We start from the raw sequence: 22,508 nt of genomic DNA on the forward strand, positions 1-22,508 counted from the left end.
GTACTGCCCCACAAACAGCACTCCCTCAGTACTGTCCCTCCAACAGCACTCCCTCAGCACTGTCCCTCCAACAGCACTCCCTCAGTACTGTCCCTCCAACAGCACTCCCTCAGCACTGTCCCTCCAACAACACTCCCTCACTCCCTCAGTACTGCTCCTCCAACAGCACAGCACTCCCTCACTTCTGTCCCTTCAACAGCACTCCCTCAGCACTGTCCCTCCAACAGCCCTCCCTCAGCACTGCCCCTCCAACAGCACAGCACTCCCTCACTTCTGTCCCTTCAACAGCACTCCCTCAGCACTGTCCCTCCAACAGCCCTCCCTCAGTACTGTCCATCCAACAGCACTCCCTCAGCACTGCCCCTCCAACAGCACACCCTCAGCACTGTCCCTCCAACAGCACTCCCTCAGCACTGTCCATCCAACAGCACACCCTCAGCACTGTCCCTCCAACAGCACTCCCTCAGCACTGTCCTTCCAACAACACTGCCTCACTCCCTCAGTACTGCCCCTCCAACAGCACTCCCCCAGTACTGCTCCTCCAACAGCACAGCACTCCCTCAGTACTGTCCCTTCAACAGCACTCCCTCAGTACTGTCCCTCCAAGAACACAGCACTCTCTCAGCACTGCCCCTCCAATAGCACTCCCTCAGCACTGCCCCTCCAATAGCACTCCCTCAGCACTGTCCCTCCAACAACACTGCCTCACTCCCTCAGTACTGCCCCTCCAACAGCACTCCCTCAAACAGCACTCCCTCAGAACTGTCCCTCCAAGAGCACAGCACTCTCTCAGCACTGCCCCTTCAACAGCACTCCCTCAGCACTGTCCATTCAACAACACTCCCTCAGTACTACATGTCCAACGGCACTCCCCCAATATTGCTCCTCCAACAGCACAGCACTCCTGCAGTACTGCCCATCCAACAGCACTCCATCAATACTGTCCCTTCAACAGCACTCCCCCAGTACTGTCCCTCCAAGAGCACAGCACTCTCTCAGCACTGTCCCTCCAACAGCACTCCCTCAGTACTGCCCCTCCAACAGCACTCCCCCAGTACTGCTCCTCCAGCACCACAGCACTCCCTCAGCACAGTCCCTCCAACAGCACTCCCTCAGCACAGCCCCACAAACAGCACTTCCTCAGTACTGACCTTCCAACAGCACTCCCTCAGCACTGTCCCTCCAACTACACTGCCTCACTCCCTCAGTACTGCACATCCAACAGCAGTCCCCCAATACTGCTCCACCAACAGCACAGCACTCCCTCAGAACTGTCCCTCCAACAGCACTCCCTCGGAACTGTCCATCCAACAGCACTCCCTCAGCACTGTCCCTCCAACAACACTCCCTCACTCCCTCAGTACTGCCCCTCCAACAGCACTCACCCAGTACTGCTCCTCCAACAGCACAGCACTCCCTCAGTTCTGTACATTCAACAGCACTCCCTCAGCACTGTCCCTCCAACAGCACTCCCTCAGCACTGTCCTTCCAACAACACTGCCTCACTCCCTCAGAACTGCCCCTCCAACAGCACTCCCCCAGTACTGCTTCTCCAACAGCACAGCACTCCCTCAGCACTGTCCCTTCAACAGCACTCCCTCAAACAGCAATCCCTCAGCACTGTCCCTTCAACAGCACCCCCGCAGTACTGTCCCTCCAAGAGCACAGCACTCCCTCAGTACTATCCCTCTAACAGCGCTCCCTCAGCACTGCCCCTCCAACAGCACAGCACTCCCTCAGAACTGTCCCTCCAACAGCACTCCCTCAAACAGCAATCCCTCAGAACTGTCCATCCAACAACACTCCCTCAGCACAGTCCCTCCAACAACACTGCCTCACTCCCTCAGTACTGTCCCTTCAACAGCACTCCCCCAGTACTGCCCCTCCAACAGCACAGCACTCCCTCAGTAATACCCCTCCAACAGCACCCCCCAGTACTGCTCCTCCAACAGCACAGCACCCCTCAGTACTGCCCCTCCAACAACACCTCCACAGTACTGTACCTCCAAGAGCACAGCACTCCCTCAGCATTGCCCCTCCAACAGCACACCCTCAGCACTGTCCATCCAACAACACTCCCTCAATACTGCACGTCCCACAGCACTCGCCCAATACTGCTTCTCCAACAGCACAGCACTCCCTCAGCACTGTCCCTCCAACAGCACTCCCTCAGCACAGTCCCTCCAACAGCACTCCCTCAGCACTGCCCGTCCAACAGCATAGCACTCTCTCAGCACTGTCCATCCAACAACACTCCCTCAGTACTGCACGAACAACAGCACTCCCTCAGCACTGCCCCACAAACAGCACTCGCTCAATACTGTCCCTCCAACAGCACAGCACTCCCTCAGTATTGCCCCTCCAATAGCACTCCCTCAGCACTGTCCCTCAACAGCACTCCCTCAGTACTGTCCGTCCAATAGCACTCCCTCAGCACTGTCCCTCCAACACCACTCCCTCAGCACTGCCCATCCTACAGCACTCCCTCAGTACTGACCCTCCAACAGCACTCCCACAGCACTGTCCCTCCAACAGCAATCCCTCAGCACTGTCCCTCCAACAGCACTCCCTCAGTACTGTCCCTCCAACAGCACTCTCTCAGCACTGTCCCTCAATAGCACTCCCTCAGCACTGCCCCTCGAACACCAGTCCCTCAGCACTGCCCTTTGAACAGCAGTCCCTCAGTGCTACCCCTCCAACAGCACTCCCTCAGCACTGTCCCTCCAACAGCACTTCCTTAGTATTGCCCGCCAACAGCACTCCCTCAGCACAGTCCCTCAAAAGCACTCCGTCAGCACTGTCCCTCAACAGCACTCCCTCAGTTCTGCCCCTCCAACAGCACTCCCTCAGCACTGTGCCTCAACAGTACTCCCACAGCATTGTCCCTCCAACAGCACTCCCCCAGTACTGCCCCTCCAACAGCACAGCACTCCCTCAGTACTGTCCCTCCAACAGCACAGCACTCCCTCAGTACTGTCCCTCCAACAGCACAGCATCCTCCAATGCTGCCCTTCTGACAACATTCGACTCTGCACTTCTAACTGAACTGCACACTGTCTCTTTTAACAATACATTTTCTGTCTAATGTTCCTCTACAGCACAACACCCCAAGTGCCGCACTGACAGTATCAACCTACATTCCAAGCTCAGGTCTCTGGAGTTGGATTTGAATGTGTCCCCTGCACACAGGGGAAAGTGCTGCTGCTAGCAGAGCTGATAATGAACTGAATCAAATACCAACCTCAAGGTTTGGAACTCCATCTCCATCTGCATCATCATCACAGGCATCTCCAACACCATCTCCATCAGCATCTTCCTGCCCAGAGTTTGGCACTGTCATACAGTTATCCTGGCAGAGGAACAGCATATCCATCAACAAACACTTATTATCTTTCCATCAGTTTCCTCTTTCTCCTTTATTTCTTCCTCCTCTCTCTCTCTTTCCAACTTTTTTCCCCCTTCATTACATTCCAACCGTACCTTGCGGCAGTTTCTTTCAGGACACTCAAGTGTCACGTCCGGAAACCCATCGATATCTGTGTCCTTTGCACATCTGTAGCCATTTCCAGCCCATCCGACTGCACACTGTGGCAAAAATTAAAGACCGTCTTAATTAATACCATGATTAAACATGAAATATAAAAAGTACTCCAACTGATGTGTGCTGGGAGTCTATTGAGAAATAATTTGCTGGATCGAGCCTCTGTACACATCTGGGGCACACCTGGATTTGGATCATTACTCCTCCCCATTAACACTTGGAAACAATTAAAACACTTCCTTTCTCAAATCCCTTCTCCACATTTCCTCACAGGTGTTCTCTTTCAATTCCAGTTTGCTGTTTATCAATATGTACGTCTGTTCATTTTTGTCTATACCGTATATTTGTCTCTATATAGAATTGTAGGTAAGTGTGGGTGAGTGTGGGTGTGTGTGTGGGTGAGTGTGTGGGTGAGTGTGGGTGTGTGCAAGAGTGTGGATGGGTGCATGTATGGGTGTGTGTATGGGTGAGTGTGGATGGGTGTGTTTGTGGTGAGTGTGTGTGTGGATGGGTGAGTGTGAGAGTGTGGATGGGTGTGTGTGAAATTGTGGGTGTGTGTGAGAGTGTGGATGGGTGTGTGTGGGGGTGAGTGTGGGTGAGTGTGAGAGTGTGGATGGGTGTGTGTGGGGGTGAGTGTGGGTGTGTGTGAGAGTGTGGATGGGTGTGTGTGTGTGGATGAGTGTGTATGCGTGTGTGGGTGGGTGTGTGTGTGGCTGAGTGTGGTTGTGTGGCTGAGTGTGGATAGGTGTGTGTGTGGGTGAATGTGTATGTGTGTGTGAGAGAATGTGTGAGAGAGTGTGTGTGTATGAGTGTGGGTGGATGAGTGTGGGTGGGTGTGTGTGTGAGAGTGTGGGTGGGTGTGTGTGTGAGAGTGTGGGTGAGTGGGTGTAGTTGAGATTAGAGAGATTGTGTTTGTGTTCTCTGCAGTTCTAAACAATGAACAATCTCACTGAAACATATGGACATCCTTTTGAGTTTGTCAGGTAGATGCATGGAGGATATTTTCCTTGGCTGGGAGTTTAAAGCTACAGGTACGGTCTCAAAGTAAGGTGGGTCACAAATTTCGGATTATGGGGAGGGATTCTCAATGAGGTGAGAATGATAGCGCTTGACAACTAAGTCACGTGGCATCAAGGAGCCTGAGTATCACTGCAAAAAATGAGGTCTGCAGATGCTGGAGATCACAGCTGCAAATGTGTTGCTGGTCAAAGCACAGCAGGCCAGGCAGCATCTCAGGAATAGAGAATTCGACGTTTCGAGCATAAGCCCTTCATCAGGAATGAGGGCTTATTCCTGATTCCTGATGAAGGGCTTATGCTCGAAACGTCGAATTCTCTATTCCTGAGATGCTGCCTGGCCTGCTGTGCTTTGACCAGCAACACATTTGCAGCTGAGTATCACTGCAGTCAGTGGGATTCAGGGGAAAACTTTCCACTGGTGTCATACCTGGCACATAGGAAGATTGTTCAGCCAGCTAGAGATCAGTCACCTCAGCTCTAAGACATCTCTGTAGCAGATCCTCAGGCCTCTGAGCAAGTCAGACTTGAACCCAAGGCCTCCTGAGCCAGAGGTAGAAATTCGACCACTGTACCACAAGAGGGCTCAGGAGTTCCACAGGATAATATCCTTGGCCCAATCATCTTCAGCTGCTTCGTCAATGACATTCAGTCCATCAGAAGGTCAGAATTGGGGATGTTCGCTAATGATTGCACAATGTTCAGCACCATTCACCACTCCTCAGGTACTGACGTAGTCCATATCCAAATGCAGCAAGACCTGGACAGTACAGGCTGAAAATTGGCATGTATACAAGTGCCAAACAGTGACCATATCTAATAAGAGAGAATCTAACCACTGCCCTTTAACATTCAATAATGTTCAATAATCACTGAATTCACCACTATCAACATCCTGGGGGTTACCATTAACTGGAAACTAAACTGGGCTATAATACAGCGGCCACAACAGCAAGCCAGAGGCCAAGAATTATATTATTGAATAATTCACCTCCTGACTCCCCATAGCCTGTGCACCATCTACAAGGCACAAGTCAGGAATGTGTTGGAATACTCCTCACTTACCTGGATGGGTGCAGCTCCAACAACACACAAGAAGCTTAACACTGTCAGGACAAAACAGCTGCTTGATTGGTACCACATCCACAAACATCTACCCTTTCCATCACTGACGCTCAATAGCAGCAGTATGTACCACCTACAAGATGCAATGCAGAAATTCACCAAAGCTCCTTAGACAGCACCTTTCAAAACCCACAACCACTTCCATCTAGAAGGACAAAGGCAACAATACATGGAAGTATCACTTCCCTGCAAGATCCCCTTCAAACTGCTCACCATCCTGACTTGGAAATATATCAGGGCTGAAAATGTGTTGCTGGAAAAGCGCAGCAGGTCAGGCAGCATCCAAGGAGCAGGAGATTCGACGTTTCGGGCATAAGCCCGACGATTCCTGAAGAAGGGTTTATGCCCGAAACGTCGAATCTCCTGCTCCTTGGATGCTGCCTGACCTGCTGTGCTTTTCCAAAAACACATTTTCAGCCCTGATCTCCAGCATCTGCAGTCCTCACTTTCTCCTTGGAAATATATCACCATTCCTTCAGCATTACTGGGTCAAAATCCTGGAATTCCCTCCCTAAGAGCATTGCGAGTCAACCCTCAGCACATGGGCTGCAGCGGTTTAAGAAGGCAGCTCACCCCCACATTCTCAAGGGGCAACTAGGGACAGGCAATAAATGCTGGACAGCCAGAGACATTGTGTCCCATGAGTGAATTTTTAAAACAGTTGTAAATGGGCAATTATTGAATATTTTATATATTAAATATTTTATGGCTGAGATAGACAGGAATTAAGGAAAATGGGAATACTGTGACGAGATAAGTATCTAGAGTTGTACTGAGTGGTGCAGCAGACTCAAGGGTTTGAATTGTGTCCTCTTGCATGTTGTTTTTATTATTATTGTACTGAAGTGTCCCTTTCTCCTGCCCCCCTCTGTCATACACAGTCCTTATTCCTCACTCCACCCTGGGACCACTTATCCTATTCCCTCCACCATGATGAAGAGCATCCCCTACCCATCTCTCTCCCTATGTCCCTAGCTCCACTTATTTATCCATGTTGCACTCATCCCTTCATTCCTCTCTTCCCCTGTCCCTTGCTCCCCATCCTTCTCTCTCTGTCTCATTTTGTCTAAGCCCTCTCAATTCCCTTCCCTTTATCTTTCTCCTGCTGCTTTTGTCTCTCCCCTTCCTGCTCTTTCTCCCTCCACTTCTCTCTCTGTCCCCATCTATCTTTGACACTTTAACTGCACATCTCTCTGTCACTCCCTCTCTGTTGTTTTCCCTCTGTTCCTCTCTGCTGTTTGACCTTCACTTTCCCATGACTCTCAGTTACTTTCTTCCTGTCCTGCTCTCCTTCTGTGTTCCCTCTCTCCTCCTCTCTTCTCTCTTGCTCTCCCCTCAGAGATTGATGGGTTACATTATGTTCCTTACAACACAAGTAATCTTGTTGTTACGGCTGACAATGCACTCTGCTCTCTCATGGCAGGGGTTTCTCGCTCCATTGGGGCAGCTCCTCTCCAAACGACAGCCCCGGTTCTGATCTCGGACATAGCCAGCCTTACATGGGCCACACCGAAATGATCCCTAGACAAATACAAGGATGGTTGTTGTTAACATCAGAAAACAAACATTCGAGATTTTCTTGCTGAGCTGTTGGTCAGAATTCCAATGTAAGGATAGTTCAACACTTTTTTTTGACACTTTATTATATAGCATCAAGCTCCTCATTTCGTCCCCTCATTCACTCAGTCCCCTCATTCAATCTTTTGCTCACTCAGTCCCTCACTCACAGTCACTTCACTCACTCCCTCTCCAGTTTCATTGCTGTTTCTCTCTCGGTGATGTCCAGGCTGTTTCTCTCTGGGAAAGGAGGTATTGCCTCACTGAAGTGTCTGGTGGGGGGTGGGGGTGGTGGGGAGGGGGGGGGGTGTAATTCTTACCGGAGTGTTGATGCAATCTGAATTTGGGTCACAGCCACCATTGACACTATTCTCACACTCATTGATATCGCGGCAAATCTGAAAAACAAAAAAATGTAAAGAAATCAGGTCCACACATAAACCCCAAACCTCAAACCACCACCTTCTAATGTCCACTCACAGTCCAATGGAAGTGCAGCCCATCTCCATGACATTAGGTCCTGGTCCTATCATAGAGATGCCACCACATGACGATCAGCCATTGCCAGAGCCGGATCCAGGCCCCCTCCCTCGTAGCACACCTTTCTCTCAGCAACCCTCAACCTCTAGCCCCCCAGCACAGCCAAGTACACCTCCAGACACTGCCGGGTTTGGAGAAGTTGCCATATGTTCAGCAGGTCAGACAGCCTTTACTGTCAGTGGGACTGAGACACTTACAGTGATTGCTAAAGGTCAATAGACACAGAGGGAACTGAGAGGAATTTTTGGAATGTTCTGGTGTTGGATCCTTACCTGCCTGTGTGTTCTGGCAAATGTCTCTCCAACTCCCTGGATTCTTGGGCCAGTGTAGCCATCTGGGCAGGGGTCACATTGAAAACCAGGAGACATGTTAATGCATCGGACCCCAGGGTAGCAGGGATGTGTCTGGCACTGGGAAGAAGAAAAAGATTGATTCAGCTGCCTGGTATTCACTGGCAAAATCCAGTACAGTAACTCTGTTTCGATGCATGTATCTGTACTTCCTGGGTCAGGACTGTCACTCAACTCTAGTATTATTTATTTGCTGTTTGAGGAGATTGAGCAAATTAACACAGCATCATCCTGATCTCAAGGCTACATCTCTCCATGTTCTGTTCATTTGTTATCACATTAATTAATCTGGCATCAGTTTTGACAATTTTGAAAAGGAAGCTCAGATCAGAATCACTTCCCATTCCACTTTGCTGCTCCCCTTGCCCCACGCTCTCCTGCCATGCTCACCTCGTCCACATCAGTACAGTGTGTTCCATTCCCTGTGAAGCCACTAGGGCAGGGCCCACAGCGAAATCCATTGAATGTTGTTGAGCATTGAACCCCAGGGAAGCACGGATTGGGATCACACCTCCCAAATGGGTAAACAGTGATTGTCTCGTGCTGCCATTCACTTTGGAGACCTGGGATGAGAAGGAAGAATTGGGACTGGATTGTGAAATGTAGCAAAGTCTTTTCCCCCAGAAACAAAGCAACAAAACATTCAAAACAGATAATGACCTGGCTCAGAGAGAGGGGCCTGGGTCAGAAAGAGGGTCCGGCTCCAGGGGAGGGGTCTGGGTCAATGAGAGGGTCCAGCTCGGGGGAGAGGTTTTGGGTTAGGGAGAGGGTTCTAGGTCAGGAAGACGGTCTGGCACAGTGGGGAGGGGTCTGGTTCCTGGGAGCAGATGCTGCACCATGTTTTCCTGAATTGCAGTAATAACAGTGTGCTGTCATTCAATGTGGAATCCTGACTGTTTTAAAGAACCATCCACAATGTTTATCTTTGCTGTAACCCGGTCAATTCCCCATTGATTTACTCACCACAAAAATTACATTCTGCCAACGTATTCTTCAGAAAGATGATCTCCTTTATCTGTGAGGCAGTAAAGTAAGGTTAGAAAAACAAAGACACACAACATCAAACCACCTCTGTATCTAACCCATGATGTCCCTGTCCTGGGAATTTTGACGGAGGGACAGTAGAGAGGTAGCTTTATTTGTCACACACGGTAGATGGACCATAAATGTAAGAGAAAGACATTTTAGTCTCTCCCTTGACATTAGAATGTTCTGAGTCATGACCAGTTTGAAAGAAAATTTTGAACAAAGGTTCCAGACTCTAACATTCAAAAAGAATAATTCATAGGCAATAAAAATATAAAAACCTTTCTAAGATTCCTGGGTGCTAACTGAAAAAGATCATGGGCAATGAGTCAGGGTAAAGTTCAGCTCGGGGATTTCAGGGTCAGGCTGAGTAAGCAATAGGCTGATTGGCTAACTCCTGCATCCAATGACCTGTTTGTGATGACAAGTTCCCAGCCACATCGGCTCTGCATCAGTAAGTAAAAAGCAAAAACAGAAATTACTGGAGAAACTCAGCAGGTTCAGCAGCTTAATTACTGCAGATGCAGGAATCTGTGCTGAAAGCACCTCGGATAAAGAGTCATCTAGATGCAAAATGTTAGCTTGCTGTGTCTCCATGGATGCTGCCTGAACCACTACAATCTCCAGCGTTTGTTGTTTTCAGGTCGAACAGAATGTGTGGAGATAAGGCAGAATTAACTGGTCAAGACCAGTGACCCTTCTTCAGAGCTGATAGTAGCTGGGGAAAGGTTGATGTAAGTGTTAAAGAAGGGAGGCAGAAAGGGGGGAGGAGTAATCAATAGGTGGAGAAGAAGCCCCAGACAGAGAGAAACAGTCAGGCAGTCAATGGAGTGGGTAAAAATCACCCTGGGGGAATGAATCTGGAGCTCCCCCTACTCCCACATCCAACACTGAAGTAGGGTTATACCCAAAACATTGACTTCTGCACCTCCTGATGCTGCCGGGTTTGCTGTTTGTCTACTGGGGGCATGAATCGCTGCTAATGGGGACCATTAGTGACTAACAATGGGATGGTTGTGGTAACAGCCATGTGATAACAAGACCTGGTGTGTGGGGGTTGGGGTAAGGACGTGGGAGAAGGTGCTCAGGCCCAAAAATGATCAAACCCAGTACTGAGAGCTGAAGCTTGCAGGATTCCCAAGGGGAAAATGAGTTACTGTATGAGCAAATGAGTATGTGAGTAAACCAAGTGTAGTTGCATTATTGATCTCATTACCTGCTGTTTTAGGAGATGCTTGATTTCTGCCAGTTCCTGGTTTGTTTCCCTCATCTGAGTAAGCATTCGTCGCCCAACTTCTTCTCAAGTTTCAGAAGAAAGACACAATATCAGGTTACATCAACCAATGGCACATGTACACATAGTCCCTAATGTTAATCCAGCTCTCTCACACCCCTCTCCGACCTATCACCTTCATCCCGACCTCCATCCATCTATTGCACTCTCAGCTACCTTCTCCCCAGCCCCACCCCCCTCCCATTTATCTCTCCATCCCGGAGTCTCCCAGCCTCATTCCTGATGAAGGGCTTTTGCCCAAAATATCAATTTTCCTGCTAATCGGATTCTGCCTGACCTGCTGTGCTTTTCCAGCATCACTCTAATCTTGACTGTATCTCAACTGATGTTAATTCAGCTCCCTCACACTGTCACTCAGTAACCCCTATCCCCCCCAGGGCCCTGTGTTACTGACAGTATCTCTGCTGATTGAAAGTGAGGACTGCAAATGCTGGAGATCAGAGTGCTGCTGGAAAAGCACAGCAGGTCAGGCAGCATCTGAGGAACTGGAAAATTGATGTTTTGGGCAAAAACCCTTCAGGGTGGAGAGATAAATGGGATGGGGATTGGGGCTGGGGAGGAGGTAGCCAAGAGTACCATAGGTGGATGGAGGTGGATGAAGGTGATAGGTCGGAGAGGAGGATGGAGCGGATAGGTGGGAAGGGAGATTGACAGGTGGGACAGGTCATGAGGACGGTGCTGAGCTGGAAGGTTGGAACTGGGGTAAGGTGGGGGGAGGGGAAATGAGGAAACTGGTGAAGTCCACATTGATGCCCTGGGGTTGAAGTGTTCCGAGGCGGAAGATGAAGCGTTCTTCCTCCAGGCGTCAGGTGGTGAGGGAGCAGAAATGGAGGAGACCCAGGACCTGCATGTCCTCAGAGAGCGTTTTAGGGAACATCTCCGGGACACCCGCACCAATCAGCCACCGTCCCGTGGCCAAACATTTCAAGTCCCCCTCTCATTCTACCGAGGATGTGCAGATCCTGGGCCTCCTCCATCGCCGCTCCCTCACCTCCCGATGCCTCAAGGAAGAACACCTCATCTTCCGCTTCAGAATACTTCAACTCCAGGGCATCAATGTGGACTTCACCAGTTTCCTCATTTCCCCTCACCCCACCTTACCCCAGTTCCAACCTGCCAGCTCAGCACCTTCCTCCTGACCTGGCCTACCTGCCAATCTCCCTTCCCACCTATCCGCTCCACCCTCCTCTCCGACCTATCACCTTCATCCTCACCTCCATCCATCTATTGCACTCTCAGCTACCTTCTCCCCAGCCCCACCCCACCTCCCATTTATCTCTCCACCCGGAGACTCCCGGCCTCATTCCTGATGAAGGGCTTTTGCCCAAAATATCAATTTTCCTGCTCCTCAGATGTGCCTGACCTGCTGTGCTTTTCCAGCACCATTCTAATCTTGACTGTATCCCTATTGATGTTAATCCAGCTCCCTCCCACTGTCACTCAGTAACCCCTCTCCCCCCCCCAGCTTCCTGTTTCATTGACGCAATAATAATTTATAAAGTGAAATCACTTTAACTACACTTATATTCTTACTTCTACATATTGACAGTAAGTGGAAATTCCAAAGACAAGTCCCAAATTCTCCTCCAGGATTTTAGAAACAGGAAATAAGAACACCTGGAGTAAGAGTGTGATGAATTCAAAAGTGAGAGGCTGTAAGTTAAAAGCAATGGAACCAGGAGTGACCGAATGATCAACTGGGGTCTTCCAAAGGACAAAATGAGGATTGCAGATGCTGGAGAGCCAGAGCGGAAAAGTGTCAAAAACCCTAACGAAGGGAAACATCGACTCTCCTCCTTGGATGCTGCCTGACCTGCTGTACTTTTCCAGTGCCACACTTTTCGACTCGGAGTCTCTCTATGCACAGATGCTCATTTGAAAAAGAAATAGCCAACTTAAGTAAAGTGAAATTTGCTACCAAAAAAACATACCAGGAATTCTTCTGATTATGTTTCATGTGTTTTGGAGAACATTCTCTCACAAATATAAGACAATTAATAAAAATGGAATTAGGAGTCTTACCGCCAGTAACCAGTTGCTGACAGGAGCTGTACTGACTCAAAAGGTGCAAAGTTATAATCAATAAAGAAATGGTTGGAATCATTTTTAGTTTGAAGCTTTCAGTTAAAGCGATCTCATTCAGCTTGTTCCAGGTCTTAACTGCTAAATCCAGGAGACAGCGATCACCCAGTTTCTGTATCTGCACCACTTCGTGGTCTCCTGATGTAGACAAGGCAGCTCCTGTCCTCTCTCTGTTCCAGCTCCCACACTCTCTCCAAGCATTTGCTTTGTGGCTGCTGTACTTTCTCCCGTTCTTTTAAATGATTATTTCTGCCAGAGTGACATCATGTGTTGGCACTCTGTCTGAAGTTACTTTCCCAAAACAAAAACAAAAGGAGTTTGAAAGCCTCAGGAATTAGAAAAAAAAACATGAATTTCCTGTCGTTTTCTCACCAGTTCCCGCCTCCATTTCATTAAAGGTTCTCTTCCTGCTCTTTGCTCAAAATGTGGATCTCAAACCCTGACTCAGTGACTTCATTTCTTTCATCCTTTAAAAACAGCAACTATTTCAGAATGTTTACAATTTCTTTTCTGGTAATAATTCTGGGTTTCAAATCCACCTGTCTGTCCACGTATCTCTGTCTTTGTCTCCCTCTATCTCTGTGTATATCTGTGTCTGTCTGCACCTCTCTCTGTCTGTGTCTATCTGCATCTCTCCCTCTGTCTGTGTCTGTCTGCACCTCTCTCTGTCTGTGTCTATCTGCATCTCTCCCTCTGTCTGTGTCTGTCTGCATCTCTCTCTCTGTCTGTGTCTATCTGTAACTCTCTGTCTGTGTCTGTCTGCATCTCTCTCTCTGTCTGTGTCTGTCTGCATCTCTCCCTCTGTCTGTGTCTGTCTGCACCTCTCTCTCTGTCTGTGTCTATCTGCATTTCTCTCTCTGTCTGTGTCTGTCTGCACCTCTCTCTCTGTCTGTGTCTGTCTGTAACTCTCTGTCTGTGTCTGTCTGCACCTCTCTCTGTCTGTGTCTATCTGCATCTCTCCCTCTGTCTGTGTCTGTCTGCATCTCTCTCTCTGTCTGTGTCTATCTGCATCTCTCCCTCTGTCTGTGTCTGTCTGTAACTCTCTGTCTGTGTCTGTCTGCATCTCTCTGTCTGTCTGTGTTTGTCTGCATCTCTCTCTCTGTCTGTGTCTGTCTGTAACTCTCCCTCTGTCTGTGTCTGTCTGCATCTCTCTCTCTGTCTGTGTCTATCTTCATCTCTCCCTCTGTCTGTGTCTATCTGCATCTCTCCCTCTGTCTGTGTCTGTCTGCATCTCTCTCTCTGTCTGTGTCTATCTGCATCTCTCCCTCTGTCTGTGTCTGTCTGCACCTCTCTCTCTGTCTGTGTCTGTCTGTAACTCTCTGTCTGTGTCTGTCTGCACCTCTCTCTGTCTGTGTCTATCTGCATCTCTCCCTCTGTCTGTGTCTGTCTGCATCTCTCTCTCTGTCTGTGTCTATCTGCATCTCTCCCTCTGTCTGTGTCTGTCTGTAACTCTCTGTCTGTGTCTGTCTGCATCTCTCTGTCTGTCTGTGTTTGTCTGCATCTCTCTCTCTGTCTGTGTCTGTCTGTAACTCTCCCTCTGTCTGTGTCTGTCTGCATCTCTCTCTCTGTCTGTGTCTATCTGCATCTCTCCCTCTGTCTGTGTCTGTCTGCACCTCTCTCTCTGTCTGTGTCTGTCTGCATCTCTCCCTCTGTCTGTGTCTGTCTGCACCTCTCTCTCTGTCTGTATCTGTCTGCATCTCTCTCTCTGTCTGTGTCTATCTGCATCTCTCCCTCTGTCTGTGTCTGTCTGCACCTCTCTCTCTGTCTGTGTCTGTCTGCATCTCTCTGTCTGTCTGTGTCTGTCTGCATCTCTCTCTCTGTCTGTGTCTGTCTGTAACTCTCTGTCTGTGTCTGTCTGCATCTCTCTGTCTGTCTGTGTCTGTCTGCATCTCTCCCTCTGTCTGTGTCTGTCTGCACCTCTCTCTCTGTCTGTGTCTGTCTGCATCTCTCTGTCTGTCTGCATCTCTCTCTCTGTCTGTGTCTGTCTGTAACTCTCCCTCTGTCTGTGTCTATCTGCACTTCTCTCTCTGTCTGTGTCTATCTGCATTTCTCTCTCTGTCTGTGTCTGTCTGCACCTCTCTCTCTGTCTGTGTCTGTCTGTAACTCTCCCTCTGTCTGTGTCTATCTGCACTTCTCTCTCTGTCTGTGTCTATCTGCATTTCTCTCTCTGTCTGTGTCTGTCTGCACCTCTCTCTCTGTCTGTGTCTGTCTGTAACTCTCCCTCTGTCTGTGTCTATCTGCACTTCTCTCTCTGTCTGTGTCTATCTGCATTTCTCTCTCTGTCTGTGTCTGTCTGCACCTCTCTCTCTGTCTGTGTCTGTCTGTAACTCTCCCTCTGTCTGTGTCTATCTGCACTTCTCTCTCTGTCTGTGTCTATCTGCATTTCTCTCTCTGTCTGTGTCTGTCTGCACCTCTCTCTCTGTCTGTGTCTGTCTGTAACTCTCCCTCTGTCTGTGTCTGTCTGCATCTCTCTCTCTGTCTGTATCTGTCTGCATCTCTCCCTCTGTCTGTGTCTGTCTGCATCTCTCTCTCTGTCTGTGTCTATCTGCATCTCTCCCTCTGTCTGTGTCTGTCTGCATCTCTCTCTCTGTCTGTATCTGTCTGCATCTCTCCCTCTGTCTGTGTCTGTCTGCATCTCTCCCTCTGTCTGTGTCTGTCTGCACCTCTCTCTCTGTCTGTGTCTGTCTGCATCTACCCCTCTGTCTGTGTCTGTCTGCATCTCTCCCTCTGTCAGTATCTGTCTGCACCTCTATCTCTGCCTGTCTGCCTGTCTCTACATTGGGGAGACAGGACTTCAACTTGTGGAACATTTCAGAGAACATCTCTGGGACACACTCACTAAACAAACCTACTGCCCTGTGGCCGAACACTTTAACTCACCCTCCCGCTCCACCAAGGTCACACAACTTCTGGGTCTCCTCCACCCGATGCCTGGAGGAAGAATGCCTCATCTTTCGCCTTGGGACCCTCCAATCACACGGGATCAATGCTGATTTCACCAGTTTCCTCATCTCCTCTCCCCCACCTTATCCCAGATCTAACCTTCCATCTTGGCACCATCCTCTTGAACTGTTCTACCTGTCCATCTTTCTTCCCACCTATCCACTCCACCCTCCTCTCCGACTTATCACCATTACCCCACCTTCATCTAACTATCGCATTCCCAGTTACCTTGCCTCCAGTCACACCTCCCCTCCCATTTATCTCTCAGGCCCCTTGGGCCACACCCTCAATCCTGATGAAGAGCTTATGCTCGAAATGTCAACTCTCCTGCTCCTCAGATGCTGCCTAACCTGCTGTGCTTTTCCAGCACCACACTCTTCAACTCCGTCTCTACATTTGCCTGTTGCATCTTTCACTCTGTCACCTGTATCTGCCTTTGTCTGTCTGCATCCCCCTTTCTCTGTCTGCCTGAATCTGTCTCTGTCTGCATTATTGTTCTAGTAATTGGATAAATATTTGAAAAGGAAAACCTGATGAAAGTTACTATTGCATTTGCTTCCTCTAATCATGCACGCAATTTAGTCAAACTAAATTCTCTCATGTCAGATATAATTCTAGTGAATTATCTCTGGATCCTCCCCTAGATATTGACATCTTTCCTAAGGTCCAGGTTTGATCTCAGTACTGGGGCCTGCCGAGGGTTTACACAAGCTTACATTAATTTCCCAAATTTTGGAATCAATCTCTTGATTAGTAAAGTCAATGATTCCATATGCTTTGTGAACAATCTTTTCAATTTATTCTGTAATTTCTGTAAATATACCCCAGATATCTTTATTGAATTTTGTTAATTTTCTCCTCACTCATTCTTCCTACTAGAATATTTTATATTATATCTCTATATTAAATTTTATCTTTGACATACCCTCCCATTTCATTGGAAAGAGTTTTATTGATGAATGAACAGAAATTCTGATGTGGGATTCTGTGGATTATTCACAGCCAGAGAGACGCCTTGAATGGAAAGCTGGAAACATACAAGAAATTAAAAATTGAGAATAAGAAAAACAGAAAGTGCTGGAAATATTGGGCAGGTCTGGCAGTATCTGTTGACAGAGTTAACTTTTCAGGTCAATGGCCTTTCTCAGGATTCTGTCAGTTCAGCTGAATATTTCCAGCACTATCTGTTTTAATTTTAAATTTCCTATGTTCAATATTTTACTTTTGGTTTTAGTGTGTTCCAACTGTGCAGTGCCCGGGTCGGGCAGTACGCAATATCCTCACTCTGGGGTCAATAATCCAGGATTTCTTTCTGACAGTAGCTAGAGCAAAGTGTTTGCTGGGTTTGGACTATTCCAGTTCAGTGTTTTTGAAACTAAAGGACAGATCTGAAAGGGATCTGGTCTTCCTCTTTAGTTGGAAGATACTGAAGACCATTATAGCACTGGTTGAGAGGAGTGTTCACAGCACAGGGCAATGCCTGAGCCAAGACCCAGTGTAGCTCAGCTGAGGAGTGAGTCAGACTGAAGGGGAAGTGGGATTGACAAGCTGGGACCAAGGGACTGAAGGTTATAGCGGGAAAATAATTCTGGGTGGGTTGGAGTAGGCAGGGTCTTGAGAAAGCCAATACAAGTCAGTACAGGACCAGGGTCAGTTGCATGGAGGAGGAGCTGAATGGCATAGGACAGGATGAGTGAATGGGTAAGAGCTGATGGAATACAATGTAACAAAAATGTGAGTTTATCCACTTTCATTGTAGAAACAGATGTCCAGATTATTTTATTAAAATGTAAGAGATTAGAAAGTGTGGATGTTCTTGTCGTAAATCCCTGAAGGTTCAGGCAGGTACAGGAAACTTTAAGAAAGCTAATGGATATTAGTCTTCATTGCAAGAGGATTCGAGTGCAGGAGGGAAGTCTTGTTTGAGTGGTACAGGAGCTTAGTTAGACTGCACCTCGAGTATTGCAATGGAAAGAGATTATCACTAGAGAGAATACTGAGAAGGCTCACTTGACTGGTTTCTGGGATGGTGGGACTGTCCTATGAAGAGAGTTTGGACAAACTGAGTCTGTATTCTCCAGAGTTTTGAAGAATAAGAAGTGACCTCACTGAAATGTACAAAATACTGAAAGGGATAGACAGGGTAGATACGGGCGAGATGTTACGCCAACTTGGGGAATCTCAAACCAGAGAGCACAATTTAAAAAGAAAGGGGCTGCCACGTGTGTCCAAGAATGGGAGAATTGTTTTTACTAAAGGGTTGTGAATTTTTGGGATTCTTTACAACAGAGGGCTGTGGTTGCTCAATCTTTGAATATGTTTAAGGCAGAGATTTATAGATTTATGATTCCCAGTGGGGTACGGGAATATGATTAAAGCATTACAGAATGATCATATTGAATGACATATTTAATAGCCTGTTCCTATTGAGAGGGTAATGAGGGAGGGAGGCAGAGAGGGAAAGGCTTAACAAAGGCGAGAGTCGGTAAGCAGTGTGTGAACTGGGAGAGGATGCAAATAGAATAGATTGCTATATAAAGGTAAAGCAGATTTCCCAGGGCTGAACAATTGAGGGCAAGGAAAGGAAGAGGCCTACCTGACTACACACACCGTTCCCAAATTTCCTCCATGTCATTAGTCTTCGGAAATCTATCAAGTTTCATTTTGAACATGTACAATGAGTCAGCATGTGGGGCAGGGAATTTCAAACATGATCTCAGTGAAGAAATTCCTCCTCATTTCTGTCTTCTAAAGCCTGTGTCTTACTCTGAGATTGTCACCTGGTTCTAGATTCACTAGCCAGGGGAAACAGTAGACTAGATTGTGAGAAGTGCAGGTAAAATGTTGCTTCACTAGGAAGGCCCATCCCCAAGCGCCCAAACATATCTTCCAGGTGAAGCAGCACTTTACCTGCACTTCTCACAATTTAGTCAACTGCATTCGCTGCTCATAATATAGTCTTCTTTACATTGTGAAAACTAAGCTTCAAAGAATACCTACATTCTGCCCACAAAAACGACCCTGACCTTCCAGTTGCCTGTCAGTTTAACACACCACCCTATTAACCAGTCAACATCTCTGTCTCAGGTTGACTACAGTGCTCCAGTGAAGCTCAGCACAAGCTAGAAGAACAACACCGCACCTTCTGTTCAGGGATGCAGAAGTCCTCCAGACTCAATACTGAGTTCAATGATTTTGGGGCCTGATCTCTCCCATGTCCTAGCCCCCTACCCCACACACCAGGCCTTGTTATCACATAGTCTGCCATTATACACTAGCTATTGTTAGCCACTAACAGTCTCCATTAACAGCTATTCACCCTCCCAGCCAGATCATTATCTACTCCTATGTCTGTTCAACTATTTTTCTCTCTTTGGACTCTATCCCTTGCTATCATTTACTTCTTAACCTAACCCCCCTCCCCCACACCCTATCTCATGCCTATAAGCCAACATTTTCCTAGCTACCATCAGTTCTGAGGCAGGGTCATTAGACCTAAAACATTAACATTGATTTCTGTTCACAAACGCTACCAGATCTGCTGAGTTTTTCCAGCAACTTCTGTTTTTGACCCTTTATTTACACATTAACCATCATCAGCTCTGGCACAGCCTCATCAGAGTCAGCACCCAGACTGAATAGAACTTCTGTCACTCCTGTTCTTATCTGTTAGCCTGGGCTCCCTGATTGGAGCTGAAAATGTATTGCTGGTTAAAGCGCAGCAGGTCAGGCAGCATCCAAGGAACAGGAAATTCGACGTTTCGGGCAAAAGCCCTTCATCAGGTTCCTGATGAAGGGCTTTTGCCCGAAACGTTGAGTTTCCTGTTCTTTGGATGCTGCTTGACCTGCTGCGCTTTAACCAGCAACACATTTTCAGCTCTGATCTCCAGCATCTACAGACCTCACTTTTTACTCCCTGATTGGACCTCATTATAATTACCACAATCCTGTCCAAGTCCATTTGAGTCAGAAGTCACACACATCAAGTTATAATCCAACAGGTTTATTTAAAATCTCAAACTTTATCAGATGAAGTGGAGGGAGGCTCACAGGAACAGAATGTATACGCAGAGAAATAATGGTAAGGTAATTCCAGATAATCAACAGCACTAGGATCCCAACCCCAGGACCAAGAAATCCAGGTTCACAACCCACCCGCTCCAGAGATATCCTGGAGCTGGAATGTCTGATCTCCAATCTCCCATGTTCAAGTCTCACATAATTTCAATGGTGTATCATAATTTCTTTGAATAAGTTAATTAGAAAATATCTCATTGTGTCTCTGAATAGGGGTCTTGTGACATGGAGATCATGTCTCCATCTCTGAGCCAGCAGACCCATGTTCAAGTCCCTCCTACCCCACAGATGTGTCATAACATCTCTAAATAGATTCATTTGAAAATATCTTTGTTCTGTGTTGGCCTTTTTTGTCAAATCGCTAGCTCCATTCAGGGTCTAGTGGTGCAATGAAAGTGTCCCTACTGTAAGGCCCAAACTTCCTGATTCAAATCCCCTCTAGGGATAGGATCGCCATGGAGACGTATCCTGATATGTTGCTTAAAACATGTTTTTTAGAAACTGGAGGAAATCATGGCTGCTGGGTGGATGCTCGTGATGGTTAAAGACAAAAAAACTGCAGACGCTAGAATCCAAAATAGATAGGCAGGAGGCTGGAAGAACACAGCAAGGCAGGCAGCGTCAGGAGGGAGAGAAGTCAATGTTTCGGGTGGAACCCTTCTTCAAGACTTCAGGATGGAGGTTCATGGCATGTACAGTGTTTCTCAAGAAATAAAAGCTTGGAAATATTGAAAGGTTTGGCCTTAGTTTTCTCCTTCATCATCTAGTTATCTGCATTGTAGCAACTTGTATGGATCTGTATTCAACCTTGGAGGGCATCACAGAAACAGTCAAGGGGGGTCACTGCCAACAAAGGTTGCTTTAAAAATTCAGGACATATTGACCCAGGTTGTCACCTGCTTAACACCTGCATTGGCTGGTTTGCAACCTCAACCTAACTGGGAATGAGGTCTATACTTGTCTCAAAACTTTACTGACACGTAAGAGACTGAAATCAGTTTGTAATATGGACTTTTGGTATGTCTCGGACTAATAACAGTGTAATGTTAATTTCATTGATTATGGTAAATGATATGATGGATATCAAATGTTAGATTTTCATCACCAGTCTTGCCATGGTTAACTGGGTCCAGTCTTGCTGTGATTACCCGGGTCAAGCACTGGGTTAACTGAATCTAGCATTGTGAGTTTAACTAAATCCTATACCTGCACTGCTATTGTTAACTGGGTCCAGCCTTACAAGGCTAACTGGCTCTGACACTGCTGGGGTTAATCAGGTCCCACATTATTAGGGTCGACCATAGAACATTGAACAAACTCATAAAGCCAAAATAGAAAGGGATCTGGGAGTGCTAGTCCAGGATTCTCTAAAGGTTGACTTGCAGGTTGAGTCTGTGGTTAAGAAAGCAAAAGTAATGTTGTCATTTATCTCAAGATGGGTGGAATGTAAAAGCAGTGATACGCTACTGAGACTTTATAAAGCTCTGGTTAGGCCCCATTTGGAGTACTGTGTCCAGTTTTGGGCCCCACACCTCAGGAAGGACATACTGGCACTGGAGCATGTCCAGCGGAGATTCACACAGATGATCCCTGGAATGTTAGGCCTAACATACGATGAACGGCTGAGCATCCTGGGATTGTATTCATTAGAGTTTAGAGATTGAGGGGAGATCTAATAGAAACTTACAAGATAATGCCTGGCTTAGAAAGGGTGGACGCTGGGAATTTGTTTCCATTAGGCGGAGATACTAGGACACATGGGAACAGCCTTAGAATTAGAGGGAGTCAATTTAGAATGGAAATGAGGAGACATTTCTTCAGCCAGAGGATGGTCGGCCTGTGGAATTCACTGCCATGGAACGGAGTGGAGGCCGGGACGTTAAATGTCTTCAAGGCCGAGATTGATAAATTCTTGATCTCAGAAGGAATTAAGGGCTACGGGGACAGTGTGGGTAAGTGGCATTGATATATCCATGAGCCATGACTAAATAGCGGAGTGAACTCGATGGGCTGAATGGCCTTACTTCCACTCCTGTGTCTTTTGGTCTTATGGTCTTAATACAGCGCAGAACAGGCCCTTGATGTTGCACCAACCTGTGAACTCCTCTCAGCCCATCCCCCTACACTATCCCATCATTATCCATGTGCTTAACCAGGATTGTTTAAATGCCCCTAATGAGGCTGAGTTAACTACACTGGCAGGCAGAGCATTCCACGCCCTTACCACTCTCTGTGTAAAGAACCTGCTCTGACATCTGTCTTAGATCTATCACCCCTCAATTTGCAGCTATGCCTCCTCGTACAAGCAGATGTCATCAACCATGTCCAGCATGTGGGGGTTAACTGAATCCGGAATGCTGTGATTGCCAGGGTTAACTGGGGTCCTGTTACACCGACAGTGTGTTGTTATTTCCGGGTTTGGCTTCTAGCTGCTTTCACCCAGTTCCTGGCACTGGCAGAACGGACACAGACTGTCTGGCTCTTCCTGTCCTGGGATTTATCCGTCTCTGGAGCACTGTGCAAGTTGTGAAGCCCACGTAAAGTGGCCACTCGAAATCCCTGAGTGCTTGCCGCAAACTCTTTCCAGAAAATTCTTCAGGAGTCTGGAAAGTTCATTAGCCGAATAAGGCACACACTCTGCATGAGCCAAGAGGCACAGGGCAGAGCAGCCAAGCTCCCAGCTAAACACTCAGGAATCTCAGACACGGACTGGACCAAAATAGATTTCAGGAAGGTTTAACAGATGCATTGGAAGTAGAGCAGCAGATTCTTGCTAACCCCTGTTAACCTGCCAAACCTTTGTTGTTTCTTGCAATCTTTCCACAGCCAAAATTTTATTCATTGACTTCAACCTCCCTCCGTTCCAAAATTTCTGACCAGCTCACTTGATCACTTTAGTTTTTCTTCATAACCTTGACCTGCCATATTGCTGTTGCATAAACACTATTCTCTAAACT

At 47.5% G+C, this 22,508-nt stretch overlaps 1 protein-coding gene across 1 annotated transcript in view; it reads right to left on the bottom strand.

The window, feature by feature from the left end:
* comp (cartilage oligomeric matrix protein) overlaps positions 1-12,765 on the bottom strand; it is a 52,945-nt gene extending 40,180 nt beyond the window's left edge. Inside the window, exons 1-9 of the mRNA XM_060846487.1 lie at positions 12,472-12,765; positions 10,372-10,451; positions 9,093-9,144; positions 8,520-8,692; positions 8,052-8,189; positions 7,560-7,637; positions 7,051-7,203; positions 3,481-3,585; positions 3,242-3,349 (exon numbers count right to left, since the gene is read on the bottom strand). Coding sequence (XP_060702470.1) covers positions 3,242-3,349; positions 3,481-3,585; positions 7,051-7,203; positions 7,560-7,637; positions 8,052-8,189; positions 8,520-8,692; positions 9,093-9,144; positions 10,372-10,451; positions 12,472-12,553 — 969 coding nt within the window. The 5' untranslated portion in view covers positions 12,554-12,765. The remainder of the gene's footprint in view (positions 1-3,241; positions 3,350-3,480; positions 3,586-7,050; positions 7,204-7,559; positions 7,638-8,051; positions 8,190-8,519; positions 8,693-9,092; positions 9,145-10,371; positions 10,452-12,471) is intronic.
* Between the last annotated feature and the right edge of the window lie 9,743 nt (positions 12,766-22,508).

This window comes from Hemiscyllium ocellatum, chromosome 28 (assembly GCF_020745735.1).
Source record: "Hemiscyllium ocellatum isolate sHemOce1 chromosome 28, sHemOce1.pat.X.cur, whole genome shotgun sequence".
In the NCBI taxonomy this organism is placed as follows: domain Eukaryota; kingdom Metazoa; phylum Chordata; class Chondrichthyes; order Orectolobiformes; family Hemiscylliidae; genus Hemiscyllium; species Hemiscyllium ocellatum.